The 26,686-nt window shown below is 54.4% G+C and overlaps 9 protein-coding genes across 9 annotated transcripts; 3 read left to right on the top strand and 6 right to left on the bottom strand.

Moving 5' to 3' along the window:
- Window positions 1-2,666: 2,666 nt before the first annotated feature.
- On the top strand, window positions 2,667-4,748 carry ACET3X_007685 (uncharacterized protein). Its single transcript, XM_069453858.1, has 2 exons — window positions 2,667-4,052; window positions 4,107-4,748. Exons 1-2 carry the CDS (start codon window positions 2,994-2,996, stop codon window positions 4,458-4,460), a joined length of 1,413 nt encoding a protein of 470 aa, XP_069304848.1. The 5' UTR covers window positions 2,667-2,993; the 3' UTR covers window positions 4,461-4,748.
- Window positions 4,749-4,959: 211 nt separating this feature from the next.
- On the bottom strand, window positions 4,960-6,024 carry ACET3X_007684 (uncharacterized protein; the record flags this gene model as incomplete). The annotated part of the gene is made up of 1 exon (XM_069453857.1): window positions 4,960-6,024. The coding sequence occupies one exon, from the start codon at window positions 6,022-6,024 to the stop codon at window positions 4,960-4,962; it is 1,065 nt and encodes a 354-aa protein (XP_069304847.1).
- A 758-nt stretch (window positions 6,025-6,782) lies between these two features.
- ACET3X_007683 (uncharacterized protein) lies at window positions 6,783-7,927 on the bottom strand (the record flags this gene model as incomplete). The annotated part of the gene is made up of 3 exons (XM_069453856.1): window positions 6,783-7,098; window positions 7,154-7,640; window positions 7,729-7,927. 3 exons carry the CDS (start codon window positions 7,925-7,927, stop codon window positions 6,783-6,785), a joined length of 1,002 nt encoding a protein of 333 aa, XP_069304846.1.
- A 903-nt stretch (window positions 7,928-8,830) lies between these two features.
- On the bottom strand, window positions 8,831-10,111 carry ACET3X_007682 (uncharacterized protein; the record flags this gene model as incomplete). Its single annotated transcript, XM_069453855.1, has 6 exons — window positions 8,831-8,905; window positions 8,951-9,112; window positions 9,158-9,637; window positions 9,685-9,711; window positions 9,758-9,808; window positions 9,860-10,111. 6 exons carry the CDS (start codon window positions 10,109-10,111, stop codon window positions 8,831-8,833), a joined length of 1,047 nt encoding a protein of 348 aa, XP_069304845.1.
- An 881-nt stretch (window positions 10,112-10,992) lies between these two features.
- On the top strand, window positions 10,993-13,018 carry ACET3X_007681 (uncharacterized protein). The gene is made up of 3 exons (XM_069453854.1): window positions 10,993-11,414; window positions 11,469-11,786; window positions 11,970-13,018. Exons 1-3 carry the CDS (start codon window positions 11,340-11,342, stop codon window positions 12,612-12,614), a joined length of 1,038 nt encoding a protein of 345 aa, XP_069304844.1. The 5' UTR covers window positions 10,993-11,339; the 3' UTR covers window positions 12,615-13,018.
- Window positions 13,019-13,245: 227 nt separating this feature from the next.
- Window positions 13,246-14,242, bottom strand: ACET3X_007680 (uncharacterized protein; the record flags this gene model as incomplete). Its single annotated transcript, XM_069453853.1, has 3 exons — window positions 13,246-13,722; window positions 13,773-14,063; window positions 14,114-14,242. The coding sequence occupies 3 exons, from the start codon at window positions 14,240-14,242 to the stop codon at window positions 13,246-13,248; spliced, it is 897 nt and encodes a 298-aa protein (XP_069304843.1).
- A 1,601-nt stretch (window positions 14,243-15,843) lies between these two features.
- Window positions 15,844-16,788, top strand: ACET3X_007679 (uncharacterized protein; the record flags this gene model as incomplete). The annotated part of the gene is made up of 2 exons (XM_069453851.1): window positions 15,844-15,987; window positions 16,045-16,788. The coding sequence occupies 2 exons, from the start codon at window positions 15,844-15,846 to the stop codon at window positions 16,786-16,788; spliced, it is 888 nt and encodes a 295-aa protein (XP_069304842.1).
- Window positions 16,789-16,976: 188 nt separating this feature from the next.
- ACET3X_007678 (uncharacterized protein) lies at window positions 16,977-21,544 on the bottom strand (the record flags this gene model as incomplete). The annotated part of the gene is made up of 12 exons (XM_069453850.1): window positions 16,977-17,093; window positions 17,168-17,273; window positions 17,320-17,778; window positions 17,810-18,040; window positions 18,090-18,306; window positions 18,788-19,135; window positions 19,193-19,585; window positions 19,636-19,683; window positions 19,743-19,896; window positions 19,971-20,012; window positions 20,257-20,355; window positions 20,585-21,544. The coding sequence occupies 12 exons, from the start codon at window positions 21,542-21,544 to the stop codon at window positions 16,977-16,979; spliced, it is 3,174 nt and encodes a 1,057-aa protein (XP_069304841.1).
- Window positions 21,545-23,476: 1,932 nt separating this feature from the next.
- On the bottom strand, window positions 23,477-26,089 carry ACET3X_007677 (uncharacterized protein; the record flags this gene model as incomplete). Its single annotated transcript, XM_069453849.1, has 3 exons — window positions 23,477-23,594; window positions 23,645-23,800; window positions 23,856-26,089. The coding sequence occupies 3 exons, from the start codon at window positions 26,087-26,089 to the stop codon at window positions 23,477-23,479; spliced, it is 2,508 nt and encodes an 835-aa protein (XP_069304840.1).
- Window positions 26,090-26,686: the final 597 nt, after the last annotated feature.

The raw sequence follows: 26,686 nt of genomic DNA, 5'->3' as shown, positions 1-26,686 counted from the left end.
CCAAGTACCAGCCCAGAAACAACAGCATCAATTTCTCTTCCCGAAAGTAGTAGCATGATTACGACCACTGCAAGTTCCTCATCAATCTCTGGAACGTCGGCCCACCCACGATGCAGAGTCAAATCCGCTCAGGTGCTCACAGCCGAAGCATCCATCAGGGCTCGTGACGCGGCGACCGACGTAAGCACCATCACTACCATTCCATCTTCCGTTCTCAGTTGGAAGACCCGATACATGAATACGTCATCTTCTGCGGGCACGAAACGCGCAACACGGACCGAAGAAAGTAGGGCGAGTAAACGGCGAATGAGTTACTGGTTCCGCTTCTTCGCCGCCGCGGAGCCTTCCGTAGGACGGGCCGTGAAGGAGCGCTTGGCATGCGATCGCGACGGAGAAGTTACTTGTTTGTCTGCTCGACGGTATTCATGGTGTACGGGTGGCTGTGCCAGCACGCGTAAGCTGGGATGCGATATGGTGTGCGAAGATGGAGTGATACGTAAGGAAGGACAATATTGCGTGCGATGAGTGTATTGGGCGTATGTTTTTTGTATCCACGATTGATGTGTCGACTCCGCGCGCAGCTTGCATCTACGTTGTGTTGCCATTTCAGTAGAAACATCTCTCATCAACATGTTCATTCGACAGGACTACATGCAGTATCGCCATTTGCTTGTACGGTGATGGACAAGCTTTCAGGGTCTCCGTGCCAGCGTTTCGGTGCGACGATCGATCCAAAGCATTCGTTGTAGACCGGCTCATCGGGTTGCGCCCCAAACTTCTACCCCAGTGTTTCAAAACATGGTGTCGCTCGGCGAACCGCTGTTTGTCTTGAAACACCTGCCCACGTGAACCACCTGTTTGACCTTTCGGAGGAAAGCGACGCGATCGATCTCTGGAGGTCTGGAGAGGCTAAGTTACCGTACCAGTCAAAGTGTTTGATGTGATCGACACTGTACGTCATACTAATTGATCGACAACAACCACAGCATGGGCCTCGGGTCACACACACTTTGTGTGGCTTTGATTTCTGCGTACAAATTATTCTCGGACTGCTCAAGTAGGAGTCGTCTCAACAGCCGTGTGTGGAGTGCGCTCGGCGAAAGTACTGTACTTGTGAGGCGTCGTGTTCTGCCCCGGTGGCCTGTGGATTCAAGGACCGTGCTCATAATCTAGGATCCAGAACTTGGAGGAAGTGGAGATCGTTACGTGTGCTCGCTCGTGACGACCTATACTACCGCATCCTCACTCTTATTCTGAGTCCAACGTGTCAGAGCGACAGACAATTGCAGAGCCGGGCATATGTCATGCCCAGCTGTTGGGAAATGAAATTTGACACACCGGGCGCAGAGCGCATGCATTAGAGTGCGCAGGCTCAGCAGCGCTTATGCAGGAACCTTTTGTGCTATCGATATAGCCTATCGATAGCGCAGGGCAGTCGGCTCTTACTGGATGCATGTTAGTACTGCCAACGAATGAGGTGCTTCGACGTGGGGAAGAGAGTCTCTTGTTCCTCTGACAAAATCGGGGAGACGGATCTCGAGCGCAATATCTGCAGACACCAAGTTGATGATGCGCGCACAATGGAGAATCACGTTGCATTCTGATGACGTCGGTGGCAGCACCAGAGCATGGACACACTAGCATCATAGATCTGTCGGCACACAGAAAAAACAAAGACCTTCAGAACCCGACCGTGATGGGGATATGTCGGCACTCAATACAAGGACCAGCCCATCGGAGCCCCAGCGCGTGGACACCACGTTGCTTGCGGGCGCGGTATGCATGGATACCGTTGATGCGATGCGACTCTTTGATCAAGGGCATCCAGGAACAAGAGCACAATGAATTGTACTCTCTGTCGAGGCATCGCAAACATGCATACACAAGAATGCGCAACACATGCGGTCAGCTGAACTGAGCTGCATGGACAAGGAACCAGCTAAGTACGACGCCGCGTGGAGGACCTGCTGTGCCACATGACCTGGTATTCTTGCATTGGACCACGTCGAACGTTGACTCGTCGATACGAGGAAGACTCGTCAGCATCACATACGCCTTGCCGGCGGCATTCCAATCTTGGACCCCCCTTGAGTCGGGGCTGCAAACTCGACAAGGCTCAACAAACAAAAGGACGGCCCATGGTGATGGGGTAGTCGTCGTCATCGCGTTGAAAATGGTCAAACTCCCGCAAAGGCGATCACACTTTCGGAAATGAGAGAGCGATTGTCTAGAATACTCGATCAACCCGCGCGGTCTTTGCGCCGGCCCCACCCCTTGCGATTCCGCGCATACCAAGACATGTGAAGGATCAACCGGCCTGTCAACATGTGGAGACTAGCGCACAGCGAACGTCAACACAAAATTCGCATGGGCGACATGTCTGCCTGACATGAATTGCAGAGCTATCGATAGAGCAGCATGCAGGAGAAAAAGCACATCGGGCACCGAAACACATGCAAACGGTATAAGGGCCCCTGTTGGAGGGCGATGATGAGCGGGTGTACCTGAATGTGGCGGCTACGTGAAACGCACCGGCGCCATGCAGCAGCTAATCAAGACGGGCCACAACCTTAGCGGCTGAAGCTGCTTCTGACCTGTGAATGGCTGCAAGAAGCTATTTCCACCTGAACCCCTGGCTTATCCGCTTGCGCAAAAAGTTTGAACTTGTGAGGGTCTAGGCGACGGCATGGGAAAGGATCGAGCGCCCGAGTTCCCCGCGAACAATATATCAAGTTGAAAATCACCCGCACCCCCGATGTTTTTTGTCACATCCCGATCCCTCAGACTCACACCGAAACACGGTCGTTGCCTGCCACTCCTTTGAGCATATCTGCTCGGTACATTCTCTTGTCACTCTGACTACCACGTTCATTGTTCGACTGTCAACGATTACTTGTTTGCGCTCAGGTTAGCCGCATCTGCTTTTACTCATCGATACCCTACAAGCAAGCGCAACGCAAATCCTAAACCTGATATCTCCAACAATTTTCGACATGTCTGCCTCTGTCAAGTTCACCGGCCTTTTGGCCCTGGCCTCTACTGTTGCGGCTGTTCCCCACTTCCAACACAACAAGTTCCACCACAGGGCTGCCTACCCAACCGGCGGATGGGGTGGTGCGTACAACAGCACTGCTGCTGGTCCTACCGGCACTGGTGTCTACGGCGATGACAAGACTACTACCATTGACACCACCTCTACCTCCACCATGACTCAGTACTCGACCGTTTACGTCAAGCCTACCGGCCTTGCAGGAGACAACGACGAGGAGGTCGATGCCGCTGATGCCTCCACTGGCGTCTGTGGCGGAACCGTCACCGTCACTGCTTCTGAGAAGGTCACTGTTACCGTTACTCCCGGCGGTGGCGCTGATGTCCCCACCTCATCTCCTGTTGCCGCCGAGTCCTCTGCTGACAACGGATACGGAGTCCTTTCCTCGGCCAGCCCTGTAGTCCCCATTGCTGAATCAAGCTCTGCGCCCGCTGAGTACCCCGCCGCTACCCCAACCGAGGCGGCTTCTTCATCCGTTGTCGAGACTCCTGTAGCTGAGACCAAGTCCTCAGTCGCCGCTGAGTATCCTGCCGCGACCCCAGAGATCACCGCATCCTTGGTCCAGAAGCCTGTCCAGGAGGCCAGCTCCGCTGTCTCTTCCGCCACTCCTTCTCCCACTGCTGCCACTGGCAACAACTACTCTGGTATCAAGCGCGGTCTCGCCTACAACGAGGCCCACCTCTGCACCACCTTCGGCAGCAAGTTCGGCTTCGGTTACAACTGGGGCCAGACCGAGAGCAACGACATTGGAACTACTTTCATCCCCATGATGCACAGCCCCAGCAAGTCCACTGCCGAGGAGTGGCTCGCCAACGTTGACAAGGCTGTCGAGAAGGGTTCCACTGCCGTCATGGGCTTCAACGAGTGCGACCACGCCGAGCAGTGCGGTATGGAGCCCGAGGCTGCCTGCGCCGCCTGGAAGGAATACATGAACCCCGTCAAGGAGGCTCACCCCGACGTTACCATTGTGGGACCCAGCGTTACGAACGGTCAAGCACCAATGGTAAGACTCATTCTGTACTTATTTTACATTGCACGTTTACTAACAAGATCCCAGGGTCTCGACTGGCTCAGCCGCTTCCACGACAGCTGCGCCGACGCTACCATCGACGCGACCAACATCCACTTCTACGACATCTACGACGAGCAGACCATCGACCGCTTCCAGGCTCAAGTCGAGAAGGCCGCTTCGCTCTACGGAAAGAAGGTCTGGATCACCGAGTTCGGTCTCAACCCCGGCTCTGCCTCCCAGGAGCAGGCTGCCAGCTTCCTCAAGGACGCCATGGCTTACCTCGATGGCTCCGACAAGGTCCAGGGTTACTCCTGGTTCATGGTTGGTGACGGCGAGAACCAGCTCAACTCTGGCAACGGTCTCTCGCCCATTGGCGAGGTCTACGCTGCTTCCGCCTAAGCGCCCTTTTCCCTCTTTCTCTCTCTCTCTCTCTCTATCATGAGATGGGCGGTTCTGGCGTTTCGTGGTTCAAAACTTCTATTTGTGTGTATACTTTTGGGAACTGGTGCAAGATATCCGTGGAGGTCAGGCTTTGTTCTCTGGGACATACATGGTATAGAACAAACGACGCCGCACTCTGATGCAAGACGATCGCTTCACAATATTGCTTTTTTGTTTAACTTCTGGTCGCGAGGATGTTTGAGAAGGTGTACGAGGTTTGGTGTAGCGATATGAGACAAATAGAAGATTGTTCATATCACGTCTTTTCCTGTGCACATTGTGATGTTCTGAACGCTGACCTGGTCTGGTCCGATGAGAAGTATTGCTTGGTATATTGCTAGCGCAGAGGCGCATGATGGTATTACCATGTTGCTTCTTTGTCGTCCTATTGAAGAAAGCACTGATGCGATGATCGCAATCACTCCTCTTGTCGTAATTCCATCGAACCATGGCTCTCCTAACACACGTACCCTCTAGTATCGACCCCAACAACCTTCCCAGGCTCCACAACACTTCCATTGACCGGTCCTCCCAGGCCTCCAGCGGTACTGATATACAATACCTCACGATCCCTCTCAGTCCTTCCAAACGCCGCCGCTGTATCCCCAGCCAACGTCAACTGTCCTTCCTCCCCGGCCACAATCTCAATCTTCTCGCCGCCTTCACTGACAGCAATAAGCGTGTTCCCGTAGTTACTCGCAGCCCACAGCGTACCGTCCGTCCCAAACGTAAAGTCATCCACAGAGTCTGCAACAACAGTTAGGTTAGCATACAGCTCTACGGCTGCTTTGGAATGTTGTGAAATATAGCCGTTTGGGGTGATGGGAACGCGGTATATGGCGGCGAGATCCCAGTTACTAAAGTACAGCCAGTCGTTGCGAATCTTGACGCCGTTGACCCCGAATCCTACAGTAGCATTGTGCAGTTGTGGGTATGGTTTCAACTCCGGTCTGTCGGCGATGACTTCGCTAGTACCGGTTCTCGTGTCTAAGCGGAAGAGGAGGCCGTATTGTGAATCTGCTATGATGACAACGGCGGGATGGGCGGGTAACGCGACGGCACCGTTGAGTAGTTTCGCCTCCAGTACATTCGCAACTTTGTGAACCGTGGGTACAGTGGCGTTGGACGAGGCAAAGTCGGCTTGCCATACGGAAAAGGTGCCGGCATAACCAGTCGAATTGGCTGTAGCATTCCCAGCAATGATGATATATGTGTCTGGGGTAGTTTCCGCAATCCCGAGGAGATCGGTGACATTTTCTGCGTGAAACTGGTAGATGGGTTCCAGAGTCGCGTTTGCCGAAGAAGGGTTCTTGACCGTGTAGAGTATGGGTAATGGAGCTAGTTGTGTGACGAGTAGATCGCCATTGGGTCGAACTGCGATGTTTTCCAGCCAGGTCGGGACAGAGGAAAGCTGAGCTACTGTTCTTGCTGGAAGAGGCAGAGTTGGATCAGAGTTCGCTGAGGATCTTGTACCGAGACACAGCAAGGCCAGAGACAGCAGGGTAGCCAGTTCCTTGAGCATTGTGACGCCGTTCCAACGTTTGACTGTAAATAGATTCTTCTTGTATAGTTCACATCATATTCGGCCGGATCACGTATATATATTCGAACAAATCGCTCCTACCTGCATAGTGACCTTGAGCATCTCAGATGTGAACAGTGATAATGATTGGGTGCTGTAATGATTACTACGCTCATACTAGAAGCATGTCAGCGTGCCTCAACCACCCTAAGACTAAGTCGGCATGCTTTTCGAGATATGGGTGGGCCCCAACGGCCTGGCTCATATCCGATGTGTCCATGGCCTGTGTAGTTAGACATGTTCCGCAACGTGTATTGTCGAAGGGGACGCGAGCAGTGGAAGTGACAAGAAGGTGCAATGGAGGGGCTAAGATGGGACAACCTGGGAAACGCGCTTTGTCATCACCGCGTGCGTGCTAAGCAGATGTACCGACCTCGGTCATGACGCCAACCAAGCCCCATGGAGAATTAGCTAGTATGCTGTTATCTATGGCCATTGGCGACTGCAGCTGTCTCCTATCGATCGTTTTGAATTCCAAATTATATAGATGTATTCGCTGAGACGCTTGTCAATAACCGTTCTTGGAAGTGAACTGCTTGTACCATGTAGTTCAACAAGCATCATGTGTCCGACTCTTTTGTAGGAGTGTTCAAAAACACACATGACAAGCACGTCTTGTCTACGCCAATGTTTACACGAGGTATAAAAGTACAGTAACGCCGTCCATACGCCTGCGCTGGAGGTTGTTGTTGGATCCTTTATTGGCTCTCCTGCTTAGGTTGCTGCTGCTGCATAGCATTCTGCCCCCAATTCTGCTGCAGGCCTGCGCTATTCGGTGGTTGTGAGGTATTCGAGTTGATGCGCTGTGGTCCCGGTGATTGCTTCATCTGGGGAATCTGACCCTTCCATCCCGGAAACAGCTCCTGGAGTTTTGTATACAGCTTCGCAAGTTCGGCGGGTGCGGCGGGAATCGACATTATGGCAGGCCCAGGCTGCAGCTGTTGACCAGGCTTGGGCACCTTCTCGGCGTTCTGCGCCAGGTATGCGAGGTTTGCCTGGAGGCGGCGCATGTAGCTGGGGTTTGTTAGCTGAGACGGCGCGTGGGAGGTGCAGCACTCACTCTACGTACTCCTTGGATGGCTGGGGCTTGTCGCCTTCGGGCTTCCCTTCAGGCGTGGGCCCTACTTGGCCGGCCTTGCCCTGCACCTGGAGCTCGCAGACCTCCTTTATGAGGATGCTGTTGATGTCGAGAAGGGTGGCGACGCGGTCGGCACTGCGCGCCTGGTTGACAGGCGACACAGGCGACGGGGGCACCTGCTTGACGGGCGTGTGGACCTGTGGCGGCTCGGCCTTGACGGGCAGCTGGAGATTCATGGGCTGTTGCTGGCCGTTTGTCTGCATGCTGCTGGGCGACTGCTGGGGCTGGGGCGTCGCATAGGGCGCCTGTCCAGTGGTGCTCGCGGGAGAGGCCGTTTGGCGGTTCTGGGCAAACTGGTGGTGGGCGGGCGAGGGCATCGTCTGCGCATAGGGCGCGTTGGAGTAGGGGCTTGGCGACGACAGCTGGTGTTGTTGTTGTTGTTGTTGTTGTTGCTGCTGCTGCTGTTGCTGCATGGCGGCTGTTCCATGGTGTCATGTCAGCCAGGAACGCGCCCATGTGCGGCCATGGGGGGGCAGATCAAGAACACGCGCACATCACTGGCTTACCTCGCTGCTGGAGATATGGGGCTCCAGACTGGATTCCGTTGCTGGCCATGGCGCCACCCATGCCCGAGAAAGCTGGCGTTTGCCCGTACTGGCCATGTGGGTTGCCCTGTTGCTGAAGCCGCGCCTGGGCGTCGAACTGGGTGTGTTGCGGAGAATTGGCAAACTGGCCGCCGTACGCATTAGGGTTATTGAAATCCATTGCCGGCACTCATTGGCCACGTCGCACAACTCGGATTAGATTGATCGGTGGGTTGATGGGAGAAAACGTGCGGTTCGTGACAAGCTTGGGTTTCGGCTCTGGAAGCCTTGCCTCCCCCCAGCCCAGGTCAGCCGAGCCGAGTCTTCGTTGGCCGTCGTCGCCTTTCACTCCATGGCGGCGGCTCCCTTCACGAGCGCAACCAGCACTTGGAGAGAGGAACACACAAACGCGCCAAATCCTTGCATGACTGTCTACTGCATCAGGCGCGTCTAAGCATGCCCCGATGCAGCGCCTCCAGCAACCTCACACCTTCCGCATCCTTGTCGCATGGGCCCACAAAAATGCTTGACATATCCCCCGCCATGCTTCCAGATCTGTCACCAGGTACGACAACCGCCTGCCATTAACACCGGGCCTGGCGCCCTTATCCGGCCTCTAAATAACCAAAACGGCCGCTTGCATCTGAGGTATCCCACACTCTTGCGAGTTTGAAAGCAGCATACACGCCTCTGCCTTTGTAGCGCACATTTGCCATCCCACTCTCTTTGTGCACTCCTCCCTCGTCTGGAAACGCCACGTTGTGTTCTTGATGAGCTTGGCATTCGAGTGTAACTACATCATAGGCTCTAATCCTGCCATTCTAAGCGACCTCTTGGCTCATCACGCGGTGTGTCGATGGCCTCGTTAATCGGGTCCAATTCCTCAACACTCCTTCCAGTGTGTGTGTGTGTGTGATACATCCATGTGGCTGCATGCGTCGGAACATAGCGCCGAAGAGCAACGTCTCGGTGTAGAGATGGCAGGACGTCATCACTCATCGGGATTTACAGCACATGCTTCGGACCCAAGTAACATGTAGAGATACCACCACTCCACACTGTACATGTGTACATTCATTCATCATCATTCGCCAAAGACCTCCTCCTTTGTGGGTTTCTCTTTGCGCCGCAGTGCTACAAAGTACGCCTCCCGTGATTCCTGGAGCCAGTCAGTAAAGAACGTCAATCGCGCAACAAGACGTACGGCGCGTGACGACTCGGGTTTCTCTCGGTACACCTTGCCAAAGAGACGCTTGAGCTTCGTCTCAAATGCCTTCTCCTCGGATCCCTTGTAGTACTTGCAGAGAAAGTGACCGCCAGTCTTCAGTGTATCGAAAGCGAATGTCATGGCAGCCATGCACAAGTCCTACACAGGTTAGTCAGGCTGAGGCTGCGTCGCAGAGATACCTACCATGCTACCAGCGTGATCTCTAAACGCATTTCCGCTCGTGTTCATCAACCTAAAATACGGGTCACTAAGGCTCTTCTTGTAGAAGCCGGCCGTTTGGTCCCAGGGTTCTGACATGTCGCTGAGCACCACGTCCACTGCTCTGCCTTGCTGCGCATCCCTCTCCTCCAATGAGAGCCTTGACAAATCCCCTTGCTCTGTGCCATTGGCCTCTGCGCCGTCCAGATGCGCTTGTCGCTCAATATCAATGTACCCCCGTTCCATGTCGTCCAGCTCTTCTTCTGTAACCCCCTCTTCCACCTTTGCAAAAACTTGCCTCCTAGGTCGGCCCAATTCTGGATCTCGGACGTAGGCTCGAACCTCATCCTGGATTACAGGCGAGAGAAAATCGCCTTGTATGGTGGAGACGCCTCTTGGTGGCTGTGCAGGTATTAGATCTATACCTATGACGCGACCGCCTGGACTAGTACGATGTGCTGCGACCTGGAGAAATTAAGATGGAATCGCTTGAGCAGATGTGTCTGTCAAACCTGAGACCATGACCCTGGTGCAAATCCCTGAGTTGTATGAGCTTCATCCTCCCAACAATGTGTACAAACTTACCAGATCGACAATGGTTTGTCCGGGCTTGAACAGCTTGTGCTTTCCATTAAGCTATTGCATATCAGTGACTGCACATTCGCCGACAGAAAGAAGCACCATTACCTCGAGCAGCTTAAATGCAGCACGACTCTTCAAGCCCTGAACTTTGGCTTCTTTGGCGAAGAAATCCCTGCCTTGACGTTTCTTCCATATAGTCGAAGACGAAGACGAACGACTAGCTGAGGGTACATTTCTTGCTTGACGAAAGTTACGGATCGCACATGTGGAGGCAAAGCAGGCTGGTGCTACTGGACGAATCGAAGATTCCAGTAGCAAGCTATCGGTGAGCTGCCGAAATAGTCGACGTGATAGCATAGAGGTGGCGCAAAGGTTGAGCCTTCGCCTTCGCCTTGGCCCTTGCAGGTCTTATAGGCCCTTATCGATAACGGACATGACAAACAGCCCGCTCTGCAGTGCAGTTGCAGTATCAGTTCTTCAGAAGACCCCCAGCAGAAGAGAACGCAGCTCCGGGCGTCGAGTTATTGCAAGCAGCATCATTATCTTCACCAGAGGATGTCTGTTGTGTTTGCGATGGTGAGCACTCTTGGAGGCTGCATATGAGGTCATTTCCGGAATATTATCGTCCCTGACCTCGGAACGTCGAATCCTTTACAACCTCCACGGCCGATATGTGTACCCCGCTGTCATCTCGAGTCTAGTGAAGGCGCTATCTCAACTGAGTGTGGGGTCGTGTGCTCAGGAAAGTGTATGCTCTGGATGCCTCCGTAGTATGTGTTGATGGAAAGCGGTAGTATTCCGGAAGCGACAAGGTTCCGCGTGTGACGACAACCCATTTCAGACGAATAGAGTCTACCAAGGTCATGAGCAGCATAACTACAAGACAACGACCTGTTGCGTCTCCAAGAACAGCTGATGGTAAAGGGGGTGACTGTGCGCAGCTGACTGTCATGCCTAGTAGGGGGTAGCTGAGGCGCGACGCCAGTTTCCCTCGACCTGCCCTTGTGTTCCCCTGACGTGTTGCTATGATGCGCGTCGAATCATCGTAACTTGGAGTCAGCCCTGTGATTCTAGTGGACTCACCGTCAGCCCCATCAAGGGGCTGACCTTGGAAACTGACGACGACAGGTGCCAACCGGGGCCAAGTCTCGAGTCGCGAAAGACCGGGCTGTCAGCGAGTACCGTGGTTGTTATAAGCATGTCTGATGGCATTCGTTGGTTGGTGGCGCTAGCCTAAAATCTGCTCCTTCCTCCCACGGTATCCTCGAATCTCCACTACCAAACCCATCCAAACACGACAACACTACGAGTCGCGATACCCATGACACGCGCTCGACGACACCTCTCACCACTCACCTGAAAACTGCCTTGCATGGAAGATCGACTTCACCGTGAATCGACAAGTCCTGCTCACCCTATACGGCCGGAAATCTGTCTTCACCTCAGCAACACCAACTTCCGATGACCTCGACACTCCGTCGCGCGACCTTTTCTTTGCTTCGATAAAATCCGTCCCTGTCTAGACAATACCCATTCTACTTTCTAGGACAGCAGCGCCGCGTTTCCAGTACCGTCGACTCAGGCCATGTCGAAACCATCGGAGAAGCCGCAATCGCAAGCACCCGCAATCATGGGCGACGAGCCGGGCAAGGGCATAAAAGTAAGCACACGACACACGTCTAATCACACAATGTCAATTGACCCCTCACCGCAGCCCCTCGGTACGCCAGACATCACCAGCCTGCAGCGCATTCGCCAGGTCTTCGCCCAGCCAGTCCTGGCTTCTTTCGTTGCTGGCGGCGTAGCTGGCGCTGTATCACGAACCGTCGTATCGCCGCTCGAACGCCTCAAGATCTTGTTTCAAGTTCAGAGTGTTGGTCGCGAAGAGTACAAAATGTCGGTCCCCAAGGCACTGGCTAAGATGTGGAGGGAAGAGGGCTGGAGAGGCTTCATGGCTGGAAATGGTACCAACTGCATACGCATTGTGCCATACTCTGCTGTGCAATTCAGCGCCTACAACGTCTACAAGCGAGTAAGTCATTGCTCTTTCTTACTGCGCTTTTTTTTTGTTTCTCGCGAGCGATTTGCTTCATGGACTTTGCTCCGGAAAGGAGAGGCGTTTGTGGGTGGTGAGGGATGCACGAGGACACCAAGGAATCTCAATGAGAATGATGGTAACGGGACTCACCCATTTCTCACAGCTGACTTGCTCTAGTTCTTCGAGAGCGAACCAGGCGCGCCCCTCGATGCCTATCAGCGACTACTCTGTGGTGGTCTTGCTGGTATCACGTCCGTGACCTTCACTTACCCGCTCGATATCGTCCGCACTCGTCTATCCATTCAATCTGCGTCGTTCTCCGATCTCAAGAAGGAAGCTGGCCAGAAATTACCGGGCATGTGGGCATTGCTTGTGAACATGTACAAGACTGAGGGTGGTGTTCCGGCACTATATCGTGGCATCCTTCCTACCGTGGCAGGTGTCGCGCCGTACGTCGGCCTTAATTTCATGGTCTACGAGATTGCCCGTACAAAGTTCACGCGCGACGGCCAGAAGGACCCCGGTGCTATCGGCAAGCTAGCAGCAGGTGCCGTCTCCGGTGCTGTCGCGCAAACCCTCACATACCCCTTCGATGTTCTGCGGCGGAGATTCCAGATCAATACCATGAGTGGCATGGGATACCAGTATGCGGGCATTGGTGACGCTGTCAAGCAGATCATCAAGACAGAGGGCTTTAGGGGTCTCTACAAGGGTATTGTACCCAACCTTCTCAAGGTCGCGCCCAGCATGGCTAGCAGTTGGCTCAGCTTCGAGATGACACGAGACCTGCTGATGGGCAAGTTGAACTCGGGCTTTTTGTAGGACAAACTGTCCAACATGACCATTATCGAACCGAACTACGGCCCAACGCATTCACTTCTCACTTCGTATCACGAGTGCTCTCCGAATAGACGGCAGGAACATCTCATGACGACGAACCTTTTGCGAAAAGTTAGATATACGACATCGTCGACCGACAGCAGGTGACATTGTAAAACGTCAACGACAGCCTTGATTACACCACATCAGCATTGCATTTGGGACCGGCACGGCTTGGGGGTTGTTTTTTTGGGGAACCCCGTCCCATGGATATAGCGAAGGCGTTCGACAGGGTTGTAGCCATTGCTGGTTACATAACATTGCATGCACACTTCCTTTTTCTTTTTTTACTCGTTTTAGCATTCGAAGACGAACTCGGGAGGGGGCAGTCATGGATGATATATAGAAGCATTCGAGTCCGATGAGCGGACGTAGCATGGCTTGTACAATATTTAGAAGCCACGAATAACGGAACCGCTCTCACATCGACATTGACATGTGACACATGTGCATGTAAATTGTTGAACAGATTCGATGTTTGAGATGGTCTACATGACGGTGCTAGAAGGTCAGCCCCACCAAGACTTTTACTCCGAATACAAGGGAAGATGTTACAGTATTTACAGAAACCCTTCTATAGCTCCCCGTCCTTCCTCAGAGTCTCGTTACCCCAGGGCTCACTTGTCAAGCAAGTCAGCCCGCCTGCTGGCTCACAACTCTTCCTTCCGCTCAATGGTCCCGGTGATGGTAGCTTAACACCGCCAGCCGCATATTCCCGCCCCTGTCTGTTGGCGAGAGCCTCGCCGGCACCTGCCTCTACGTTGAGCGATCCATTGCCAGATCCGCTCGCGAGTCCCTTGCCTCCGGGCTGCGCACCGGTAGTTTGAGCGGCGTGCTTGAGGGCCTTGAGCAGGTTGACTGTTGAGTCGTATGTGAGGTCCTCGTAGTAGTCGTCGTTGATTTGGACCATGGGCGCGTTCGCACATGCACCAAGGCACTCTACCTCGGAGAAGGTGAAGAGGCCATCCGGGGTAGTCTCGCCGTGGTGTACACCCAAGACGTCTTCGCAGGCCTTCATAACGGAGTCACTGTCGCAAAGCATGCATGGGGTCTAGATGCTGTCAGCCACTGCCCTTGACGCCAATCACAGAGTCAACCCACAGTTGTGCAGACCTGGACGTGGAACTTGCCCACTGGGTCCCGGTTGTACATGGTGTAGAAAGTCGCAACTTCGTACACACGCATTGGCGGCATTTCCAGTATCCGCGCAACCTCATTCATGACGCTGATGCTGCAGAATCCGTGCTGGCGCTGTCCCAGGTCGAGGAGCGGCATTACGGCGGCCTTCTTGTACTGCGAGGGGTATCGGGAGACAATCTCTTGGATGAGTTCCTCATTTTGTGGCGTGAACTTGAAGGGAATTTTGAGGTTGTTTTGGGGCGTGTCGCGGTGCTGCAGACATGTCAGCTCGGCTTTCAGCGCATGATGCAGAAAGGACATACGACGTTGAGCGAGCCGCTCTCGTTCCATGACGGCCGCGATACGCTGAAAGCCCGCCATTGAGCCCTCTGGAACTGTCGCGAGGCCCGTGGGGCAATCCTGCATGCGAAGGGGACGAGTCTTGAGGCCATGGTGGGTTGTGCTGCGGGCTGGAGGCGATGGCGTCGATTGAAGATGTCAACGATGAAGCTCGTCCGGAATGCCAAGCCAATGTACAGGGGTCGTTGCAATCAGCCGCCTCTCATTGGCCGGCCTCAACCCCCCCACTCCGTTCTGCCTTTGCACGCTTCTTCACTCTTTCTCCGCATAGTTCAGGTCTTCTCAAACATCGCTTCATGCTGGATGTGATTGATGCCATTACCTGATCGCCGCTCTCCCGAGCCTGCATGGGTCTGGGAACTCGCTGCTTGAAACACATTACCGCCTCTGCTGCATCCAACTATGCCCAGTATAGCTGAGCCCGCCACGTAGCTATCCCCACCGACACCGTCGTCTTGCATTGTGTCGTCTCTGCACACTGCGGAAGCTTCATTTTTTCCCGCGCATAGGCGGCATTCTAGCCGGCGGGTTCCTTCGCTGGCAGCGTCCCATGTTAGCCTGTGAGCGAAAATGGCTCGGTACAGAGCCGCATCGAATACTGATGGAATGCGCCTACGGCGGTCAACCACGTCTGACAAAACTGTGGGTCTGCTAACACATGAGCTGGGAGCACCTCGCGTCCTTGCAAATCCTGGGAGTAGCAGTCGGTGGGCTGAGGAACGCACAGGATCTCTCTCTGTGTGCCGTCGTAGGTGGAAAGACACCGCAGCCAGTGCGTCTGGCCAATCGGCCGCTGCTCGCCTCATTGGCGGCGCTCTGCGCGGACGCAGGCGCGACCGCTGTTTGATGAGTTGTACTGATGTTTGCACCGTCAATCCGGTACCTTCACAGGCTTAGAACGACACCCGCTTCTTCAAGCCTTGTTTCAGAGTCAGATGGTGCAGCTACGTGTACGAGGCCATCACTCCTGCAGCACTTCACTAGTACATGTGGGCGGTCAATACCGTCCCCATATAAGTATGAACCACTGCTATCACAACATTTCCTAGTTTTCCTTTCCACAAGCCCTCCCCATACCCCATCGTACACTGCCGACCTTCCTTCGTGATCGTCTCTCAGTTCGTCCACATCATCACCCAAGATGTGCAAGTACACAATCACAATACTCGAATGCGGCCATAAACAGAATGATCACGTCGACACATACAACTGCCCCTACTTCGAGAGGACTAGCGTCAGTTGTGACCGTGAGAACCCTAAGACAAAAGACCGCTGCACAATAAAAACTTGGAATGAGAACGGAATCTGCAGCAGATGTCTCCGCGAAAACGAAGAAGCTGCCATGCGCCGTGATGAGGAAAGAGAGAGAGAATTCAAACGCAGGGAAGCCGCAGAAAATGCGGAAGCTCTGCGACGTGGAGAGAGAGAACTAATTGAGAAGAACCGCAGGTTGGCGGATGAAAAATGGCGGGCTGAGAAAGAGGCCGAGGAACAGGCCAGGGAGAGAAGCCGTAGAGAACAGGAGAAGAAGAAGGCGGCAGAGGAGAAGCGGCGGGCCGAGAGGGAGGCTGAAGAGCGAGCCAGAGAGAGAAGCCGAAGAGAATATGAAAAGAAGATGGCAGCAGAGGAGGCACGCACAAGAGAAGTCGAAAGACAAAGTAAAGCAGAATACGAAAGACAACTGCAAGAAAGAATGGAGCGGGACATGGAGATCATGATGCAAAAGTCCTTGGAAGAAGCCGCACGGAAGAAGCAGGAAGAGGAGGAGGAGTTGCAGCGGGCATTGAGAGAGTCCGCAAGATTAGGGCATGTCGAGAGGAGCTACCAAGAAGACCCAGTAGGTTCAGGCATCATACACTGGAAGCAGCATCTGCTAATCTAACTCCTTTCCCAGATCCGATCAGGGAGCAGAGACTTGGGAGATGGCATTACAGAACACTGGACCGAACGCACAACGAGAACAACTACTACTAGGACAGACGTCCCAACAAGGACTACCGCGCCACCTTCACCACCAGCCACACCACCCATGAAGAGCATGCCACCGCCACCGCCTGCCCCTGCACCAGCCCCTAAACTCTCAGCCACAAAATCTGCTCCCCATCCCCCACCAGCACCCAAGCCCGCTCCGGTACCCAGGGAAACGAACTACGCTCTCCCCCCTGTCGGCGAACAGAAGATTGGCCGCTTCAAGCTCGGTGGTCGCAGCGTGCCCATTCACGAATCCCAGGATATCCCCGACACACCCACAACGTCGGGCATACCCGTGTCACCTACAGGCCCAGCGCCATTTGCGCGTCTAGGCGGTGCAATTGCGCCGTCCGACATGCCCATCATGCGAGAGCTCAAGGGTCAGGTTCCGCCTGTTGTACCAGCAGCCATGGATTCAAAGGTGGGGCTGAGGAAGACAACTGGGCCCAGAAAAGTGCCTCCGCCAGTGCCAGAGCGCATGGGCGTGGATCCCAAACTCGCCGCTCTGTTGGCGAGACAAAGGGCTTGGGAGCCCGATGATGATGGTGAGACGGGTGCGAAGAGTGTTACGCCGCCCGAGTCCCCGTCGGGTATTCAAGCACGTAGGTTGAGTCCGGTGGAATTCGACATTAAACGTAAGTCGGGCTGGAAGAAGGACGACGAGTGAAGGTGTCAAACTTGCATACAAGGCGTTAAGCGAGCAATGTGTACATGATCTCAACTAATTTGCGGCATATGTTGTTGCACATCAAGCCTGTTATAACGTGCTCTCCATCATGGACAGAATGTCATTATTGGTTCTAGATATGTTCTTCCTCGATTCATGTCTTCGTTTGGAGTGAACACCAGATAGGCTTATTCGACGTAGTATTCACGCTGCAGAAACTCAGCGACATGGTCTACCTCGGCGTACTTGGCCTTGGAGACATCCAAGTTCTGGCGCCTCTGACTACATTCATCGAGACTCTGACACTACGCCGGGTGTTAGCAACGGAAACTAGATGCAACCATGGCTGCAAAATGGGCGGAACAGCTGATGGACGTACCATATCAGGATCATACTTGGCGTATTCAAAGAACGTATCGGCCTTCTTGATGCAGTCCGGCACGTTGAGGTTGTTTCGTAACATGCGTAACGAGTCGCTTGCATATCTGGCAATGTCAGCCCACCTTCCATCACCCATGAGCAGATACGTACACTTTGACATTTCCATCGAAGCCCACATCCTCCATAGCGTTCATCACAAGCTTGGCAGAGACAAGGCGGTCGGTATGGTCGAGCTGATCGCCCTCCCCATTCGTGTTGAGGGCTTCGAAGTAGTTCAGCATACGAATGTCGTTTGCCTGTCTACTGCGGATGATTGTTGCGATGATGTCCTTTAACTGCTGAACGGAGTAGTTTGCCTTTCCGTCCGTCGTGGTAATGTGGGGTATGTCTGCATTGTACAGTCTCGCCAGTGACTCTTCAGAGTACGCCTCGTACCCTTTCCCGAAGTATCCACTCTGTGGAAGACGGAGGTAAAGGATCTGTACGTTCGAGCGTCCGAGAAGTGAGGAGGCGGAGATTGTGTGCTCGCCAATCTGAACTGTCGTATCATTGGTAGCTGCGATCTGCTGTTTAGTTCCGTTGTGCGTAATCATGGGAGTATTGCAGCGCCTCACGTGTTGTTGCCTTTGTGAGAGCAGACGCAGACTGGGTCTCATCTGCGTCGCCAACTGACACGTTAGACATGAACCTGTACGCATTCTCGAGACCACGCTCGAGCTCTAGCACACGAGTGTGATTGGCTGCTTCACCACCGCTATCTGCAGTAAGGACGACTGTGGTGATGCATTTGAAGACGAAGACATCGTGGTAGAGGTCCGGGTTTTGGAACAGTAGGCTGTCGGCGGTGTGCGCAGTGAAGTAAATCGAGCCACTGTGTGCATCAATTTTCTCGCTCACAAGATCTTAACTGTATAGCTTACCCAGTACACGGCGGAAATGACGGTTCGGCAGTGGCAGCACTAACTGCCACTGTCAACATCGCGGCGAAGAATGAGAAGCAGCGTAGGGCAAGCATATCGACGAGTACGTAGTGCCAGTGTGTTATGAGGTGAGCAGAACAAGGAAAATCGATTTGAGAGCGATAGGAAGGTGTTGTTGACGGGATGCGGCTGCGGGTGTGGAGGTGAGGTTTCTCGTCTTGCTGAGTTGCAACGACAGGGAAGGCGCGTTAACAAGGCTACTAATCTTCACCATTCCTCTCGCGATCTCCCAGGATAGACAGCCACAATCGGGCCCCAGGCAGTAGCGAGGTTGCAGTCAAACAGTTCCGCCTCGATCGTCTGTGCTACATGCTTGAGATCTTTACAAGTCTTGACCAAGTGTTGAGCGAGTCTTGTAAACAAAACAAGATATCATTTAAAATGTATGTACCAAGGACAGAGTATTATGTATGTATGAAAATAAGAATGCTACTCAATAACGTGATATCATAACCTCATCATCGTGGTCGAAACCATCTCAGGACGCCATTTACAAAATTCCCTCATACAAGTAAAGAGATGAGTCAAGAATATGGAACGCAATCTTTGTGAATAAAAAAACATAGAAAAGGACAATACATGACAGAATGAAGACTACTCAAGCAAAAGACGCTATCGGAATATGCTTTGCAAGACACTCTCCAGTTGCTTCGCCAGCGGATCCTCGGGCTGGCGACGACCATGCTCGTCAAACCGTGGCGGCAGTTCAATGGTGGCGTCCGACGCGTCCGACGCCGGACTTTCAGACCTATGACGTCTCTTGGGTGCTCTGCCGGACTCTCTCGAAATGTCTGATCGGTCGTCGTCTTTGCGCCGTCTATGACGATTGTGACTGTGATCGTCTTTGTGTCTATGCTCCCTTTCAGAATCAGGCGAAGGCTCCCGTGAAGGCTCCCGTGAGGGCTCCTCTTGTGGGCTCAGGTCGAATTTGACGCTCTTCTCCTCCGTGGGCGTTGGGCTTGGGCTACGCGGTTCGTCTACGGGACCTGTTCTAATGTCAGCAAGGCTGTCCAATTCATGGGCAGGCATCGGCCTCAACCCACCACGCGCAGAAGCGAAGTTATAGTGCTCTTTACCGCCATAATCAGGAACTGGAGCACTCACATTGTCACCCCCACGTCGTGGCTGACCATAGTAGGGTTCATGTTGTTGATGATGTTGGGGAGCATACGGATTGCCGAGATGTAGATCTTCGTGCGGTGGGTTTACAAAATGTGAGGGGTGGTTTGGCTCGTATGCGCTTGGAGGAGGAGGATAGTCTGCTGGGTTGTACGGAGGGTATGGGTTGTTTGGGTTGTGGTCTACTGGAGCACTAGGGGGAGGAGGGAAGTAGTTCGTTTCAGGGAAGAAACGAGAGTCGTTAGGATGGGCAGTGGATGGCGTGGGACTATCATAGGGGCTGTAGGTGCCAGTAGAGTAGGCTGAATCATCCTCGCCTGGTGATGTTGAGTATGCTAATTGCGATATGGGCGAGGGGTAGACTCACGTCGTCGTTCAGCTTCTTTCTCGGCCTTCTTACGGTCGCGTCGCTTTGCTGCTTCATGAGCAGCCAAGCCAGCAACACCTGCAACCGCCGCCGTCTCCGCGACCGACCTTGCTCGACTCTTACTTCGACTGCGGCTCCGGCCATCAGATGACGAAGAGCTTCGTCGTCGTCTGCTACGGTGCGAACGGCTTCGGTCCCGGCTGCGGCTCCGGCTTCGACTTCTGGCCGGGCGATCGGTGTATACCGGATCACCACCGTACTCTACTAGAACAGGTTCACTCACTGTACTTCCACGTCTGCTACGGCTACGTCCGGTAAGGCGGGATAGCACTGACCTCGACCTTGAGCGCGACCTTGATTTGGACCGCGATGCCGCCCTAGCTTCCTTCTTAGCCTTGCGTTTCTCATAAAGTCCAGTAACAGCTGCGCCGGCAACGCCAGCAGCAGCGATCGGCACGCCCTGTCGGATTCGGCTGGGCGAGCGTTTGCCCTTGCGCTTTCGAGACTTGCTGCGGCTCCGTGCAGCGAGACCGGCTACAGCAGCAGTGGCAAGACCAACTTGCGCTGCTCTGTTGTTGCGGTGCTCAGGGTCTAGGTGTTTGCTCGTGCTACGAGACCTACCCCTGTCAGACCCAACTGCTGAGACGGACCTGGATCGTCTTCGGCTTCTCCTAGAGCGCGATCGGCCTCCATGACGCGATCTGCTTCGGTGGCGATCTTCTATGATTGTGACTGTCTCCTCTTTGACCGCCGTCTTGTTCTTGTTCCTCTGTCCAGCGGCGTAGGCGAGGGCTCCGACGCCAGCGAGAGCGGCGAGCGTGCCCAGCTCTTTCGCTCTCGACTTGCTGCGGTGACGAGACTTGCCGCGTCGGCTGCCCCTGCCTCGATCAGAAGAAACAGACCGAGACCTATCACGGTTGTTGAATCTATCGAGAGCCACAGCACTCACAGCACCTAGTGTCCCGTAGCCAAGGGCATTCCCGATGCTGCCTCCTGGAGCTTCACCCTTCCTCTTACGATGATGTCTGATGATCTGTCCAGCAGCAACTCCGGCAAGAGCGCCTGCAGCAACGTCACGTTTAGTTCGGGTCTCACTTCCGCCCCACGTGTCTTTCTCCTTGTGGATGTAAACATCGTCGTCACTGTAGTAGTTCTTGTCTCCCCATCGGTGATCATACTCGCGCTCGTCGGCGTATCGCTCGTCGTAACGGCTACCTCGGTCGATCTCCTTGACCCTGCGCTCGTAGTAATAGTCTTCTTCTTGGCGCGGACGGACAACCTGTCTGTCTTCCTCAGTAGTGCGCTCAACAAGCTCATAGGCTGGTTCTTGAATGCGCTCGCGGATGATGATGGGTTGCGGGGCCTCCTCCCGGATAATGATAGGTTGCATCTGCATCTGCATGGGCTGGGGGGCTTCGTTGCGGATGTAGATGGGCTGGGGCTGGGGCTGGGGAATCGGTTCGGGGCGGAAGTACTCAGTAGACCTCGAGTACTTTTCCAGTTCATAGGGCTGTTGCTCGCGCGGGAAGATTTCCCGGTCGCGCTCGTAGTCGCGGGAGATGCGAATTTCAGTTCGGGCGGGCGATGGGGAGCGCTCATATTCGCGCTGGATTCTGTACTCGGAACGCTGGGGGGAGACTTCGCGCTCGCGTTCGGTGTAGTGGTAGTGTCTTACTTCTCGAGCAGGCTCTTGATGACGCTCAATGACATAATCCTTGACGGAGCGGCGGTCGTCAAAGTCGTCGCGGCTACGGTGGACGAGGCGCATCTCGGATTCGTACGTGTCTTCCTCGAGGCTGTGGTCGGGCACCTTGTAGCGCCTCACTGTGGTGTAGCCAGCGCCGCTTCCACGCGCCGACGTGGTGTCCCACTCGCGTTCGCGCTCGCTTCTCTTGTAGATGACGGACATGGTGCGACGAGGGTCCGTGGAAAGTCAAATGGTGGGGTAAGTTGCAGTGCAGTGAGAAGTGGGCGCGGTAGAGTGCAGTGCAGTGCAGTGCAAATGGGGACGAGGACAGGAATGTTTGTAGACTCTGACGTCTGGTGCTCGCCTACCGAGTAAGCCAGTCGCTGTGAGTCGCCTGCGTGTGGATGACTTCGTATGGCTGAGCGAGGGCGGGTACTCGCAGGCGTCGATCGCACGCTCGTCGGCGGGCCTAGGGTGATTGGCGAGCGTGGTGATCAACACACTCACTATCGTTGGGGATGCGCGTTGCTGGTAGCACTGCGATAGCAAACGGAGGTGGGGTAATAAGAAGGTGAACCGGAGGAGGGACGGCGACGTCAAGTGTCAGGAATAGCGGAACCCGTCAGAAGACTTGATTCTGGCCTGCCCAGATGCTGGAGAAGGTACCCTGGGGATGACGTCAAGGCGACTGCGCGCACCACCCTCAGTATTGCACGCTGCACCAAGCGTGTAAGAAACTACTTGCCCGCTCTGACTAAATACTGGCACAGTCAGGCAGTGCACGCCCAAGTCAAGTCAAGTCAAGTCAAGTCAAGCCAGTCTGTCTGCCTCACCCTCTCCGCAGAGAAGATGGGCTCACCGCGCCGTCGCAGCCCTACCATCGAGCCACGGCGGGAGCGCGCGCATCGCACATCATGCGAACCACTGCCTGCAAGCTGCCACATTCGCTAGAAGTTTCTTTTGTGGGAACATGGAACTCACCGGACGTTGCGCCATCACCTATGCACATAGCCCCGCTCGAGCATGTGGACGGTGCCCATACTGCCCATGGCCTTTTTCTGCACTTTGAGCGGCTGACAACGACTCATGCTGCTGACTGCGCCTCTGCTGCCAACTCTCTGCTGCCTGTGACTCCATCATAGCCAAAACCATGCAAAGACACGACCTGGGCCCAACTTGGAACCCAGCCGCAACACAACAACTTTCCTGCGGCACCGCATGCGAAGCCCAAAAGTGAAGCGACCCAACACACCAAGGATTACCCTGCAAAACTCATGTACAACGCTCCGGAAGAGCGTCTTCTTGACGCCATGTACGGGCAAACGCATCATTGAGGCTCTTGATGTTTTTTTCCCTGGCCGCAAACTCGCCGATGCCTTTGGGTCACGACCGAGAAGACGCCCATCCAACGTATTGAGCACTTTGCGGCCTCGCCAACAACAACCCAGAACCTCGTGCAAGAGGCCGTGTTTGCACCCGACTTGCTTCGATCAATGGGAGACATGCATCGCAGTGCTGCAAAGATCGGATCAGTAATGAACAGGCTTCTCTATGCACATATCTGACCACTGCCTGAGAATCCCGGTACACGCTCTCACGACCACCCGGTAGCAAGCACACATTCCTGCAACTGCACCGTGAGAGACTCTTTTTTGGTCCGGTGAAACGCCCATCATGCCTTTCCGAGGCGACCACATCTACTCACACGTTGGCACATTGAAACCATCAACTTGATAGTTATTGGGCATGTCTCAGCTCCCCTACACGACTCTGCAGCTTATGCAACTCTCCTTTCACCGGAGGCACAGAGTTACCGGCAATTCTAGGCCGACACCATCTACTTCATGCGGCTTCCCGTATGTGTGCGCTTGTGTAAAAGAGGGGTGAGGTGGGGGCCGAATGGGTACACACTAATGGGCCTTCACTCTGAGCAGATGGTAAGGGGCATGGACGTCTGAGACCGAAAGAGTTTCCCATATTAGTTATACGGCAACCATCATCCCCATACGTAGTAGTACAAAAGCAGACGTGTGTACTGTCTTGATCCAAATTAACCCAAGTGCGACTCGATGCGAGCAAGAGAACCGTCCCAACGCCGCGCGGTACAATGTGTGTTTCCAACCAAACGACCGTCTACCCTATTCTCCTACGTTATCAAACGATACCGTACACTCTCTTTGCGATGAAGTAGCAGAGGAGGCCGAAAGTGATGAGGCCTCCAGTAATGGCCCAGAACCAGTTGAGGTTCTCAATGTCTTGGCCGGGGACGAGACTGGAGCTGATTAGCATGTGACTGTACCAAGCTTAGGCGAATTGACTCACCAGTTCATACCCCAGATACCCGTCACAACGTTCATTGGCAGGACAATGGTTCCGAGCACCGTAAGCTTACCCAGAATGTCAGATGTCTTTTCTTGGCGTTCGTTCATCCTAATGTTAATCTGAGCGAGGTAGTTGCTATGAGCACGAGAAAGGAGACTAAAAAAGAATACCGGTTAGTTTACGGCCCTAAGAATGTTCACGGTCAACTTACTTTTCATAGTGCCCTAGATTGCCCGTCATGGTCACAATATGATCTTGAATATCTCCAAGGTACATGCCAATCTCATTACGAGGTGCAATGTCCCACTGCTCGTTGCAGCGCTTCGCGAATCCCTTGATGACATCGGCCTTGTTGCCCAACAAGCGGTAGAGGCTCATAACCTTCTTTCTGCATTCTCCAACACGTCGCAACATGTCCCGGCCGCTTTCCTGTTGCGACTTCACTTCGGGAGGCTCGTCGTAGTGCGGGTTGTTGTAGCTGTATGACTTTTCCTTCTCAGCTTCCTGTTCCTCTTCGCTCGAATGAAGTCGCAGTATAGCCTCGTCAATATCATCAACCTCTTCTTCAATCTTCTGTATCATAGGCGCATACGCATCGGTAACATCGTCAATGATGGCATACGAGATCCAGTCGGGAGACAGAACAAGGTAATCCGAGAGTTGACGAATACGGCGGCGGACGTTTGCAGGATGCGGTGTCATAGAGAAGTGGAAGCTTATTACCCCTTCTCTGAACACAACAACATACAGGTTGACAGGCTCTAGATAGTCTTCACTATTCTCATCCTGCTCAAAGGTACGGTAGTTGATGAAGTAGTAGTGCTTGAAGAGCTCGACTTTTTCACGTTGCTCCTGCATTAGGATATCCTCCGATGTCAGCGGATGGATGCCAAACGTCTTAGAAATGACCTTCATCTCAGTCTCGGTGGGGGACATGACATCCAACCACCAGGCAGGCCGCGGGCCATAACGCTTCGGCTTCTCGCCCTCGGGTTGATTGTTCTTGGGCGCGTCGGTGGGCCGCGGTGTAGTCGAGCGCGTTTGTTCACCAGAGGAACTCTTACCCTCTGCTTTCGAAGTTGACCGCGTCGTTGCGCGAGAAGGGTAGCCATTGGGGCCTGCGTGCAGCATGTCATCCTCGGTGTCTGTAGAATCACTGTCGTCATCCAATATAGGTGGATCAGGGATGAAAAGGTTCCTGAAGCTCTGTCCAGGTTGCAAAAGCTCACTGATGCTCTGAGAGTGAATTGTGTTGTCGAAAGTCTCGTTGAAGTAGGTAAAGCGGTAAGGAGCGTCGCTGTCTTCGCGATGCCAGACGCGTCGTCTTGGCCGAAGACGTCCTTCGACCATGAGGGGCTCACTAACCTTGCGCATACGCATGCCCTCGATAGTCCGCTGCTCCTTCTCCTCATGTGCCCAAGCTTGTAGGACGTCGAGATTGGGCCAGCGGCGGCGTCTCCGGCGACTCGTTGGCTCGCCAGTCGTAGGAGCGTTCATGTAGTCTTCGTGTCCCATCTCAGACATGGCCTCGTGTGGGAAGCAGACATCTTCGAGCCCAGAAGTCGTCATGCGGCGTCTGAAATCGCCGGGATTAGGAGGAGAGCCCGAGTGGCGGTCCTCGTCGATATCGATGAGCGCATCCCGAGATGGACTGGTGGGTCTTCCGGGGTCAGACATGTGGTCTAAATCTGTCGGGAGCATGACATCGTCTAGGCGACTAGCGGGCTCGAAGGCAGGGCTGGTGGGAACAGACGGGGGGTTGTTGACATCGTACTCGTCGAGGTTGGTCGCAGAGTGGTGGTGTTGGGTAAACAGATCAGGCCTGTGGTCGGGCATGGGCATATGCTTTGGGCTCTTCATGGACGCCTTGCTTCCTCGTCGGGGCTTGCCGTTGTTGGAGCCATAGCTAGTGCCTGTCCTGATGTCGCGCTGCGAAGAGGACATCAGCGGCGTTCTGTCGTTCGCATCGTCGTCGCCGTCACTACAATGGATCTCTTCGGGGGTATGCGACAGCCGGGAGCGGCCATAGGAAGTGGATGCTTGGAGGCGTTGGGGCACGGAGGCGTTGGACTGACTTGCCCTCGGCTGGTACATGGACGTTACGGGCACACTCGGCCTGCGCGTTCGGATAGTAGGCTGTTCTCTGTGATCCAGCAGCGCTTCGCTCTCGAGACTCGTGTTGCTGAGGTTGCTGTGGGTGCGGTACAAGCCACTGCCTCCTCGCGACTGGCCATGGCTGGCGACATTGGCCAAGCTCGGACGTTCGTCCATCGAGTCGCCCTGTGCCAGATCGGCGCCAGCAGCAAAGGACGGACGCCGGTTGCGCCTCTTCTTTCCGCCACGGTGAGTCTTCTTCTTCTTTGGCGGCGTAGATGAAGCTTCCAGCCCTGGACGCGACGGGCTGTCGGCTGCTGCAGCGGACGACGGACCAGGATTCGATGCCATCGCAGGTCAAGCGCGTATCAGGCTAACAATGGCAGAGGTAGTGCTGTGTGGCAGAGAGGTGCAGCAGTGGTGGGCCACTGGCATGGAGACACGAAGGCGGATGGGTGAAAAAGCGCGTAGCAAGGGCAGCAGTGTGGAGTTGCTGCGATATTCATCTCGAACCTGGCTGGCAGTGACGTTGCTATTGGACGTCCGTGCCCAGCATGTGGGCCTGGCCCGGCCTCTCCAAACTTTGCTGTTCGGCATGTTCGCATGTGTGAACCGTCCGGTGGATCTCGCTCATGCCAATACGCTCCAAGCCTTTCACAGCCTCCATCATCCTGCGCTTCTGTTCCTCCTCCCGTCGCCATGTCGTCTCGGTATGTGTCCGGGCGCTACTTCGGTAACCTCTGTCGCGTGCCCAATAACCCGATTCGGTCGCGCCGGGACACTGCAATCCGGCATGCCCCTAGCGTTTTGATTCGACGCCATTACGTGCGTCACTAGTCATCAATAGACTGAAACGAGCAAGGAACATCTCTCGATCCAGCACCGAACGCGGTGTATGCATCATACCCCGCCGCTCGCATAGCAGTGAGATAACGGCTCGCTTCGTCA

The sequence above is a fragment of the Alternaria dauci genome, chromosome 7, assembly GCF_042100115.1.
Source record: "Alternaria dauci strain A2016 chromosome 7, whole genome shotgun sequence".
Taxonomy (NCBI): domain Eukaryota; kingdom Fungi; phylum Ascomycota; class Dothideomycetes; order Pleosporales; family Pleosporaceae; genus Alternaria; species Alternaria dauci.
The sequence above is the reverse complement of the archived record's forward strand: the minus strand, read 5'-3'. Positions and strand labels throughout refer to the sequence as shown.

Coding starts and splice junctions, on each gene's coding strand:
- ACET3X_007685 (XM_069453858.1), top strand. CDS start 2,994: ATGTCTGCCTCTGTCAAGTTCACCGGCCTTTTGGCCCTGGCCTCTACT. Junction 4,053..4,106: donor CGAACGGTCAAGCACCAATG/GTAAGACTCATT, acceptor ACAAGATCCCAG/GGTCTCGACTGGCTCAGCCG.
- ACET3X_007681 (XM_069453854.1), top strand. CDS start 11,340: ATGTCGAAACCATCGGAGAAGCCGCAATCGCAAGCACCCGCAATCATG. Junction 11,415..11,468: donor AGCCGGGCAAGGGCATAAAA/GTAAGCACACGA, acceptor CCCTCACCGCAG/CCCCTCGGTACGCCAGACAT. Junction 11,787..11,969: donor CCTACAACGTCTACAAGCGA/GTAAGTCATTGC, acceptor GACTTGCTCTAG/TTCTTCGAGAGCGAACCAGG.